Genomic DNA, 12958 nt, shown 5'->3' with positions numbered 1-12958 from the left:
TCTGCATTTACAAATATGTTACAGGTTAGATTATGTTATATATACTTATATCAAGTTTTTAAAATTATCAATCTTAATGACTTAACAATCAAGAACCTTAACCACTACAATACAAATATACACTACTGCTCAAAAGTTTTCGATCAGCTATGAAAACAACTATATACTTTATTTCAATGTAGAAACACATCGGAAAAACTAAATAGACCAACAAAATAAGTATTTTCTCTCTCTAGAATTATGATAATATGACAGAATATTCAAAACGATATCCCTATTTTAACCACAAATCCATAGTTGTGATAGGTGATCGAAAACTTCTGACTGGTAGTGTGTGTATGTATGTATATGTATATATATATATATATATATATATATATATATATATATATATATATATGTTACAGATCCCAAACTTGAGCATATGGTGGTATTTTAGGAGATTACCAGTCAAGCTACATAGTCATCCCATCCTTCTTATGATATGCAATCTTTGACCAGGTTGAAAGTTTGGACTTTACATTTAGTAATAGGCCTATGATAGATTTGCATCGCGTGTACATATGATAAATCAATAGCCATAATTTATGGTATTAGTTAATATTTTGCTCATCAATTGCAACATATAATGATTTCAAGATATTTTAATTCATCAATGTTTTTTCGACAATTGTAGACTGCAGTGTTGTCACACACAGCACAGCATTTTTTTAAACATAATTCTAAGTATGATGCACAATCTATTTCTTCAATGCAATTTGTATAACACATAGACTATGTTTACTATATGTGCAACATATTAACTTTTGATATTTGAGATATTTGATATTGTTATGTTTCGCCTGAATGATGCCCCACGAGGGCAAAAACGTTTGCATTTGTAATAAATTCATAACAGATGTTACATAAAAATATATTTTAAACAAGTTATAATGTAACTTGTTTTTGTATATTTCTTGATTGTTAAGTCATTAAGTTTGATAATTTTAAAAACTTGATATAAGTATAGGCCTATATGGTCATTGGCTTATCTGAAAATCAACATGAATTGTAAATTATATTATGTTAGTTTAGACTTTTGGTATGCCTTGCATATATCAAGTGAAGTGAAATGTGCGTTTCGCGTTCATTTTGAAGTGTTCTACTTCTTTATTTCACGTGTTAAATAATCACTTTTAGGTTACCTACACCCAGTGCTTTTCTTCTGGATAAAAAAGTGGTGGAATTCTGTGTAGAATATTTTATAGCAGAGAGATGATTACTGTCCTGTGCACCGAATTTTGTCGTTTTCAACCTCCTTTTCGTCCAATTTTAAGACTTTTAATGCCTAAGTGGAGTTCAAAGGAAAATGGTTAAAAAATAATTATTAACGCATGTCTTGGTTCCATAATGAGAAATACAACAAAAAGGTGCCGTCAGAAAAAAAAAAAGCACTGCCTAAACTAACCAATAATCCTTCCAATATTTGGCTATTTGCTAATAATATGTCTTCAAGTCAACTGACTTCTTATATGAATTCTTCACATTTCAAGGACCAAAGATACAATACAAATGAAGTAAAAATTAATCACAACATTTAAATCAATACCACAGGCCTGCAAACACAAGATAATTAATTACATTTTAAAAAATCCTTTCTTTTGACTGGTAAATGCTTCTTGCGTCCCTGATGATAAAAAATAGAAATGCATCAAGACGTTCCTTGCACGTCTGATGGTAGAAAAGAGAAACACTGAAATGTGCAAAAGGATAAAATTCCGTGTATTGAAACATTACAATGGCATTTGATCAGTGTAACCATCAGTGTGCTAAATGTCATGAGTAGTCTATCTTACGTGAAAATTTTGGCTTTTCAATTATCTGTACCCCAATTTTTAAATATTCTAACTATTATCGTAACATGTGCAACCTAACTTATGTACAGTAGGACTCCAATTTAGAGGAGGAAGCATTTAACTTGCAAGCAGAGTTGGTTCAGTTCGTGCAACACTGCTGTCATGTACACAATGTACATGATAAAAATGTCAGGGAAGAGAATAAGACTAAGCCTAGAAGAAAAACTGCAGGTTATTCCTGCAATAGAAAATGGTGCAAAAATAAGTAAAATTGTTAAGCGATGTAATCTAACCTTATCTGTTGTTGTATACAGGATAAAAAGTGACAGTGAAAAAATTGCAGAAGAACTGAAAAATAAAGAGGTTAATGTAAAGAAAAAAAATCTATGAAACTTCCTGATAGCAAGAAATTAGAGAATGAAATGTTTGAATGGTTCAAGCGAAAGAGAAATGAGGGAATTGCTGTGTCAGGTGAAATACTGCGTGTGAAAGCCTGTGAAATTAACAATAAACTTGGTGGTGATACAACATTTAAAGCTAGCAATGGGTGGTTAAGGAATTTTAAAGCATGTCATGACATTTGCCAGATCGCAATACAAGGCGAACAACGAAGTGCTGATACATCACCCGTTTCTCAGTTTGTTTAGGATCTTCATCATGAAATATTATGTCGTTAATTAAGTAACGCTGGCTTAATTGGAAAAAGCTTCCCGACAAAACTCTAGCCTCGGCTTCAGAACATACGGCGTCAGTGTTCAAACCATAGAAAGAACAAGTCACTTTACTGATATGCTATAATGCCAGTGGTACCCATAAGCTTCCCTGGGAAATCAAAATATCCAAGGGCATTTAAAAATGTCAATATTAATAATTTACCTGTAAATATGTTGTTATTCACAAAAGAACACTTGGATGAGTGTAAAGATATTTACAAATTAGTTTCATGATGTGTTTGTTCGTGAAGTGTGCTCACATTTACGACAGAATAATTTGTCAGAAGAGGCAATATTGGTGATGGATAACACATCCTGTCATTTGAATGTCTGCCTGCAGAATGATAATAGTAACATAGTTTGTAGATTCCTACTTCCTAACACCACTTCCTTAATACAGCCATTGAACCAAGGCATAATAGAGAGTGTGAAGTGTCGATATTCAATGCATGATAAGAGAGGATTCAAATGGAAATTTCCATGAGTTCTTAAAGAAATACTCCATAAGAAATGCAATTGATAACATTGCAAATGCTTGGAATGATATACAGAGTGATTCAGACCATCCGTAACAGTAATTTATTTCGGAAACTAATGCATTAAAATTTTCGAGAAAAATATATTTATTACTAAATCACATGTGAACTTTCACTTGAGCTTAATTTCATCAATCAGCTCTAACAGGAAGTAAGGTCAGTGGCGTATCACTTTAAAATTTCAAATGGGAGTATGGGTCAAATAGGATACCATTTGATAGAGCTCTTCAAAACAAACAACTTTCATAGGAAACGTTTTTATCAATTCCTATTCTTTCAATGAGAAAACGTACGAAAAGGCAATAGGTGATTCGGACCACACGTAAGTCATTTATTTCGGAATCTAGTGCATTAAAATTTTCGAGACAAAAATATTTATTACTAAACCACATGTGAACTTTCACTTGAGCTTGATTTCATTAATCAGCTCTAACAGGAAGTAGGATCAGTGGCGTATCGCTTTAAAATTTCAAATGGGAGTCCGGGTCAAATAAGGTATCATTTGATAGACCTATTCAAAACAAACAACTTTCATAGGAAACGTTTTTACCATTTCCTACTCTTTCAATGAGAAAACGTACAAAAAGATAATGCCATCAATATTGAGAAATGTTAAAAGACGAAAATGTAAACAAGACAATTAATGTTGACATTTTACTGAAAAACTGGACAATTCCATTAATTTTTATAAATGTTCAAACTATCTGCCATTCTGAGCAGCACACACCCGTACTCTTCTTCTAACACTGTCAGTGACTCGTAACACTTCGGCGTGGTCAAGTGACTGGTAGGTCTCTTGGATTCGCTGTTTTATGTCATCTCTTATTGTGGGACAGTCTTGATAAACGATATTTTCTAACCGTCCCCAAAAATAGAGTTAATTGTCAGGTAAAAATCTGTCTGTTTCATAGCTATATTCTTTGCACACATGAAGCGACATTCAAGAGAAATGGCGATGTCAATATCCATAATGGTCACTACTGGTCTCAAGTCAGTCCTCTCTGGCTGAGAGAAGTGGACAACCAGCATAGGTGGAGTGTCATTGTCTAGTGTGGCATCTTCGGACACCGAATGATTAGACCTTATTTCTTTGAAGGTGCTCTGAATAGTGTCATGTATGCTGACTTCCTGAAGGACATCCTCAACCAACTTTTGGAGGATGTACCACTGGCAACACGAGTAGTAATGTGGCTTCAGCAGGATGGTTGCCCAACTCATTTCTCTTCGGTGGCATGTGATACAGCCAATCAGCTCTTCGCTGGGCGTGGCATGGCCAGCAGTATCTCCTGACTTGAATCCTTTGGATTTCTTTTCTTGGGAACGGTTAAAAACATCGTTTATCAAGACTGTCCCACAATAAGAGATGACATAAAACAGCGAATCCAAGAGACCTGCCAGTCACTTGACCACGCCGAAGTGTTACAAGTCACTGACAGTGTTAGAAGAAGAGTACGGGTGTGTGCTGCTCAGAACGGCAGACAGTTTGAACATTTATAAAAATTAATGGAATTGTCCAATCTTTCAGTAAAATGTCAACCTTAATTGTCTGTTTACATTTTCGTCTTTTAACATTTCTCAATATTGATGGCATTATCTTTTGTACGTTTTCTCATTGAAAGAGTAGGAATTAATAAAAACGTTTCCTATGAAAGTTGTTTGTTTTGAAGAGCTCTATCAAATGGTACCCTATTTGACCCATACTCCCATTTGAAATTTTAAAGTGATACGCCACTGACCCTACTTCCTGTTAGAGCTGATTGATGAAATTAAGCTCAAGTGAAAGTTCACATGTGGTTTAGTAATAAATATTTTTTTCTCCAAAATTTTAATGCACTGGTTTCCGAAATAAATGACTGTTACGGGTGGTCTGAATCATCCTGTATACAGGGAAACTATAAAGAGAAGCTGGAATAAATTAACACCAAATTAATAGTTGACTGTAAGGTGTCTGATTAATTTTCAGAGATTATTATGTAACTAGCCGTACCAGTGCGCTCCGCTGCACCCGTTAGAAATAAATATAAAGTAATTACATAATTAAAATAGGACATTTGATCCAGGGAACATTCGTGTTTGATAGAAGGATAAATCGTTTAATATGTTACTTAATTTAAATTGTATTTAAATAATTAAAATGCGATCATTTTGGTCCAGAGACCACTCATTTGGTGCAAAACAATTCCTTTAACACGTTTCTTAATTTTTATTACATGCATCCATAGTTTAATGAAGACTGACATATCATTTAGATTTAATGTGTATACTTTATTTTACTTCCTATATGTTTCCATTGAATTATGGTAATAACTTAATTTTAACCCTTGTTTTCTATGTATTCAGTAAATGGCGCTTGGGCCACTATGGTTCTGAACCCTTCAAATAACTTAAATTATATTATATTATATTATATAAAAAATGTGTTGATAACAGATGTACGCCGATAAGTAAGTTTTTAATTTGTTATGGGGGCTCTTGAATCTCAGGAGGAACAAATTTTATTTTACAACAGCGCAACATAATCTGCTTGGCTCATTACCCAATTTTTTTGCATTGCATTTAATGCATATGTATTTTATGTATTTTAACACGATTCAATTGAGCATAGTTAAAATTTGGATTATAAAATAATGGAATGCTAAGCTAACATATTATTACTGCATACTAAATCAATACACTCTTGTGGTTCATTAATTCTCTGAGATAAACATTATTTTAAGAACTACAGGAAACGAATACACAGAATAGCCTATCAAGTTGTTTGTGCATAAGAAGCTATTTTAATCTTACCTGTCCTCAATTCACTCCGAAGTTACTGTAATAACATTATAACATTATGTCCATATAGAGAAACTACACTTTCCAATGGTGAAATAATAATTAATTACACAAATCGGTTCATTTAGCTTCCGATATTACTTCATACAAACACAGAAACATTCTCTGTAGGCTATGATTCATAGCTTTCGATTGTTGTTGACCAAGGCCCCTTATAGACGAATTCATTTGTTTATTTCATTACACCGCCTCAGATGGCAGTTATTTTAATTTTGAAACTCATTTATATCTCATTAAATATCAGTCCTATCAAAATTTTTCAAAGAATAAAACTTATCGGAAATGATTTTTAAAGAAAGTTTTGTTATGTAACATTTTTCACAAAAATCATTAATAAGCGAGATATTTCGATTTATTTTATTCAGACCCCCTTATAACCCCCCTTTTAAATAATGTATTTTGAATGCCATATAGCCTAAAATCTAAGTTACAACGAACTTAATTTATATTCCAATTTTCATCGAAATCGGTTCAGCCATTATCGCGTGAAAAGGTAACAAACATACAGACAGACATACAAACAAAAACTTCAAAAAAGCGATTTTCGGTTTCAGGGTGGTTAATTATATATGTTAGGACCAATAATTTTTGGAAAATCGAAAATTACCAGAAAAATTTCGGCTACAGATTTATTATTAGTATAGATTAATTTTATAATTATTTTGTCACGAAATAAGTGAATGAACAAATGTTTATGGAAAAATATTTATTCATTTGTTTGTTGAAATTACGAAAATATTATGTTTATGTTTTATTCTGTTTAAAGAAATCTATATTTTTTATGACACCTATAAAGGAATGGACTATTTTGGTATATATTTAACTACATGTTAATAATTATTACAATAATAATAATAATAATAATAATAATAATAATAATAATACAGGTTCATATTAATAAGGAACAGATTCGTTTTAATAGTTTTCCTATGTCCGTCTTTACTGTACTTACAATAACAACTGAACGAGTGCAGGGGTCTTGCTGCACAAAGTGCATCATCTCAGGCAAACTTGGTGTTTGCAAGATATTCCTCTAAATTGGAGTCCTACTATATTGCTAAAAAAAAAATACATAAAAATGAGTCATTGTGGATTTTCAACTTTTTCTTTCTGCCTTAAAGGTGAAGTAAATGACGGAATAACAATACATTGACTGTCTTACGATATTACGGGGTTAGGTATACTTTAAAGCTAGGTCTACACATAAATCACCTGTTAAGAAAATTATATTTAGCAATCACAAAACAAAATGAAGTAAAATGAATATAATATTTCTGTAATTACTAAATGAAGTTACAGATACTTCTTTCTAATATAGGCCTACTTAGTAACTTCTAACACCCATTGTAATAGTAATACACTTACTGGTTATTACAGTTGAAAAATGTCGGCTATAGAGAAACATGCACGATGATTTTAATAAGCTCTTTAAACTGTTGTTATAATAATAATAATAATAATAATAATAATAATAATACAAATTAACTTTTTCCAATCATAAATTAGTTCAACTGTGTATTTTATGAATCACGATCACAATAAAGCACTGAAATGCACTGCGACATTTGGATAGCCCGACATTTGTTATTATAAATATGTAGTAGGCTATATAGCTAAAGTTTAGGTGTAATAAATACTTAAAATAATAATAATAACGTTTCCTATGGTAGTAGTAAATACTGACACCGGTAACCTACATTGAACCATATGAAAATAAATGGTTAATAACCTAACCTAACAAGCAATCAATTGAAATCTAACCTGTAACTGGATGAACTTCATTAAGTTTCCTAGTCATAACACAGAGACTGCATTATTAAATTATATTTTAATATGTAACACATTTCGTTAATTTGCTTAAGTACAGCAAGTGAGCGAATATAAACCAAGAAAGATCTACTTAGGGCCTACTTCTTCTCAGTTATATAATATCAGTACCCACTGTACGCTTACAATATTTTTTTACATTAATAATATAGGTATTTAAACCCCAATGTAGGCCTAACATGCTTACACTTGAGCTCATTTCACATAATCCCACCTCTTTCTACATCACTGCTGATCGACAAGCTTCCAATTGGATTATGTTTATAAGTAACAAGCATCAACATGTGAAATAAAAGAGCACAAAACACAATATTTTACTTGTCTCTTACCTAGCTTAAAAGTAGTAGTCTAATAGGACTAAACATCCAAAATATATTTTGGTTATCTACAAAACGAATTAAGATACCGGTAGCGGTAATTTATCTTAGGCCTATACAACTAGAATTAATAATGATGCACATTTATTTCAGCATCTCAGTTATATGAATCGGGACTTTCTGTTATCTTGATAGCGTATGCGCTTCCCGTCCAAGCGTTTCGATTCCCGACGTTTGCAGTCAACGGACCTGGGTGTTTATCCCTTGTCATATGTTGTCTTGTGTTAATCTCAATGGTGGCCGTGTCGTGCTGACTACACAACCAAGTAGGTCCGCAATGTGTGCCTGTCTTTATTATCGGTCGAAAGATGTACCCACCCCTACAGCGCACTGTACTGTAACTCAGTATCAGAGGAAGTAAAAATAATAAGACAAAAAAATGACATTAACATGTGATAATCTATTCAAAAATATTTTTATTGTAATTAGTCCAACCACTTTATATTATAATGGCCACTTTCAATGCATACAATTCTTTATTGTTATTCACTAAAGTTTAAAGTACAGGAACTGTCATTCATTAATTTCAAGTAGGTACCATAATCCTATCTCAAAGTCACTCACTGCTGTTCGAAAGTCACATGCTGAGAATAGAAATGAAGTACACACCCTTTATGTATGTAAATACAGATATAGCTTATGTATTAATTTACCGGTATACCAATTTACGTAACCAATGATACGTTAATCACATTTCTCTATAACAGAATTAGTACCCATTTCTCACATTTTCGAGACGAACTAAAAAAAAAACTTAACCTTATTTGCTCTTTGGGTACACAACAATTTAAAATCCCGCCAGCAGGTGTCTCTCGAGACGCAAGAGGTTGAAAGCACAATGCATTGTGGGAGAGGATGTAACTTGCGTTGTCGAAAAACTCGAAAACAAAAGCTATCGTGCTAGCTTGGGTTGGTATGAAAAAGACTAAAAAATTAGTGTATGATAGGGAATATTTTCTAAGAAAAATATCTTTTTAATATACGCTTTTCAAAGAATTTTCGGGGTGGTTTTCAGTGGTAAGGAGAATGGAGATATACTGTACATAAGGTTTATCATGTTAGAAGAAAGTGTGGACTGATATGAAACATAATAAAAGTCAATAATTTTACACATATCAATACAAGTTCTTCAGGTTTCTAGTTTTTTGTAGTGGATAACATTTAACTTATTTAAATTAGAACGTCTGTTGGAAAAATATCAAAATTTTGCCAAAAATTGTACATTGTGATATATATTTTACATAATTTTCACATACATGCATGTATGACCTTGTATCAGATAAATTGTACCTGTTATTTTATCTTACACTGCTAACAGTGTACACTTAGTACATTCAAACCATTAAACAGCCTTACTTAAAGCGAAATATTTGAATTCAAATAGTAAATAACAATTTACATCTAATTGCTTTGCATGCCCCATATCAGGTATATGCAATACAAAAATAGGTACACTGTGCATTAATTGAAACCTGTAGATAATTTTGAAGTTTAAATAAACTAGATATCCTTTTTTGCAAGATTATTACAAGTGATTGTAATATAATTTCATTTTTATTTTTGGCAGATAATGTAATTGAAATTTTATAATAGGCTAAATATTATACTCTTTTGTCTTAAGGTGCTGCAGCTGCTGGAGATATTATTATATTCATTACATTGACTTTAAACTCAAAGGAATGAGAGTGTATTTAATATTATCGAAAACAGTTAATTAAACATCCTTTATACAGATATCAGTATGTATATTACTTATTCATGAGACAGAAATTATGCCTGTTAATCAGCTACAGGATGCAACTTTTGCAGGCCAAGAAATACTAAAAGTCTTGACAGATAAACCAGAGCATGAAGAAGATATGGAGGTACGTGTACCTATGAATAGACACAATACAATTGTAAAAGTATGTTTAGTTAATATGAAGTCCGCTAATTAAGTTTATAATTTTTTCACATATTTGCTTATTTACGAATTATTTATAAGTACTCAAGTAAGTCAAGTAAAAATCTTTGTTGACAAGTGGCTACCAAGGTTATGTACAGGTACATAAATCATGGACTATTTAAACATGTTATTATGAAACTTTCATAAACCTTTATAGCCTACTATTGACTAAAACTAGTAGACCATAATATTTAGAAAATAGTTTGGAGAAAGGGAGGTTTATTGTTATATCTTTACGTGAAAGATCAGGGAATCACTTCCATTAGAAAACGAGCATGTTGAAAATAAGCCTAACAATGAAGTGACTCTTGAATAGTAGGTCTACTTAGACTATTGTGATCATTAGTAGGTACCTTACTGTTATGTTATTCTAGAGTCAGACCCAATAAGATAACTTTCCCAAACAAATGACAGACGAAAAACTTTCTCTTAACACTCTAATATTCAATGGACTACAGTTTTAACATGGTATTTTAAAGATATGCGCCGATAATTCATTTAAGAAGAGAAATAGGCCCACTGATACTTGTTTTATTAGGTACTGAATGTTTGTTAATAACAGTGTCAGTGTCTTCAATGACCTATTTCCATAAGTTATTTAACAAGTATTACATACTATAAGTTACTATAGATTACTATATTATAACCTAGTCTTCCATAATTTTAAATCGTTTACACTACTCCTTTTATTTCTGTAAGTGTCGTCTATATATTGTACTACTCCAAGATAGAACAGAAACATCATCAAACTTAACCTCATTTCTTAATAAGTGGCAGTAATTTATTTTGGCAGGCCTAACCATTATCCTAACCTATGTAACGTGACTACTTGTAAGATAATGTAGGCCTACTACTATGAACTAAAGTGAAACATCACTGTGAGATAACTTTACTTAGGATCCTGTATAGATACACAGTGTAGCCTAAGATGTGTTTGTTAGTCCTTGCTTATTTCTTGTTATGTTTATTTGAAATTTTGGTGGAAAGTCAGCTTACTTTAGAAGACTTTTCTTTTTACTATATTCAAGTGCTGAATGCTTGTCTAGCTCAAATTTATAGAGACAGTTATTTGTAAATATTTCTTCGTGGATTATAGACCTACGTTAATATTGCTAAATAATATAGGTTCACTAAACAATCAAAACTTAAGAGTGATGTTAATCTAGACTTATTTTTACTGGAGCAAGATTGTTGTTATTGCTTAGTCAACTGTTCGAAGACAGGTTGAAATCTCATAAGTGACACCAGTAAGGCATCACCAACGAAGCAACTAAGCCAGAAGGTAATGGTGTAGGTGGCCAGTTCCTTTCCCTCTCCATTGCATATATCGCTGACTGTATTTCACTAATACAGTATGTTACCTGTACATATAAGTTAATTGTTCTTCCTCTGACACATATCATCAAGACTGATGACTTTAATTATTGATTTAATTTTCCAGTCCACTACAGTTCAACATATTCATCCTTTATTATTATCATCATCAGCTAGGTGTGCAGGCTAGGCCTATTGGCCTGTTCCGCCCCATCAGGAAAATACATCTTGCCACCTTGTCCTCCTGGGTCTACCCACAACCCTGCATTCTCTTGGTTTGTAATTCATAACTGCTTTGGGAAGTATTCTGCCGTCCACTCTTAAAGTGTGTTCATGCCAATTTTGGTTCTGTTTCTCTATTACTATAATTCAGTCATATTGAATATTTGTAATTCATTTCTGATATCTCTGTTTCATCTATCATCTAGAAGAGAAACACCTGCCACTGCTCTCAGAAACTTCATTTCGACTGTTTCTAATTTTCATCCATCTCCTCTGTTCAAGGACCAAATTCACATCTATATTTCAACGTAGGTGTGGTCATTACTTTATAAAATTTTGATTGTGTGGATCTCAATGTTTTCTGTCTTAAATATTTTCTAATGGTTTCACACATTCTTCGAAATTTTGTAGTTTATTATTTATATTTTCATTTTGATTATAAGAAATGTGAAATCCCAAATAGTTAAAATCAGCAACCTGCTCAATAATCTGGTTATAAATTACAATTTTACATCTTGGTGGGGCCTTTCCTTTGAATCTAGAATGCCATATCGTTACTTTAGTTTTTGCAGTGGACATTTTTTAGATTATATTCTGTCTTTACTTTGCTTAATTTATAGGTTAATGTTTGTAAACATTATCAATCTGTCTTCAGTTCATTAAATTCTATGGGGTGTACCATAATTTCTTCTTTATCATTATTTACTATTTCATGCTCATAGGTTCATTTAATTCTTTATAATATTTGAACCAATCGACTTGTTTCATTGCGTTATTTTGTGCTAATAATGTCTCTTTCTAATTTGTTAAAAAATATCATAATTTTATACACCATATTTTGTGCATCATGTATAACTGTATATGGTAATCATATTCAATGTCACTAATAAATTTTCCCAACTTTGTTTAATTTCCAGCTCTCTCATTTAGGTATTGCACATTTTTGTTTGTAGTATATTTTATCTTCATCTGATTTTGTTTGTAAGTATTTTAAAAATGCTTATTTCTTTTCGTGGATTAGGCCTATGTTTTTATTTCTTCATTCTATACCTTGAGAGCTTTCTTATTTCTTAATTTTGATCTTTAACTATGAACTTTATTTGCCGATTTTAATATTATACTGTTCAAGTCATTCCATTCAGTGTTTATAGGGCCTATCTTTACCAACAACTCTTTAGTCAAGGTAAGTGATCCCTTGGGATAAGTATAATACTCTTATACTCTCTTGCTGAAGTAGATGATTCTGTACCCGTATCACTGGATGTTGTTAGGTTTTAGATTATTATGATGATTAGGTTTCCAGTAAAATGGTATCTCCACCACTGTGGAGTAGTGGTTAGCTCGTCTGGCTGTG

The 12958-nt window shown here is 32.0% G+C and overlaps 1 protein-coding gene across 1 annotated transcript in view; it reads left to right on the top strand.

Moving 5' to 3' along the window:
• Positions 1-8958: 8958 nt before the first annotated feature.
• The window catches only part of LOC138700078 (zinc finger protein 687b-like), a 54714-nt gene continuing 50714 nt past the window's right edge, over positions 8959-12958 (top strand). Inside the window, exons 1-2 of the mRNA XM_069826393.1 lie at positions 8959-9032; positions 9933-9988. Coding sequence (XP_069682494.1) covers positions 9983-9988 — 6 coding nt within the window. The 5' untranslated portion in view covers positions 8959-9032; positions 9933-9982. The remainder of the gene's footprint in view (positions 9033-9932; positions 9989-12958) is intronic.

The sequence above is a fragment of the Periplaneta americana genome, chromosome 5 (genome assembly GCF_040183065.1).
Source record: "Periplaneta americana isolate PAMFEO1 chromosome 5, P.americana_PAMFEO1_priV1, whole genome shotgun sequence".
Classification (NCBI taxonomy): domain Eukaryota; kingdom Metazoa; phylum Arthropoda; class Insecta; order Blattodea; family Blattidae; genus Periplaneta; species Periplaneta americana.
The sequence above is the reverse complement of the archived record's forward strand: the minus strand, read 5'-3'. Positions and strand labels throughout refer to the sequence as shown.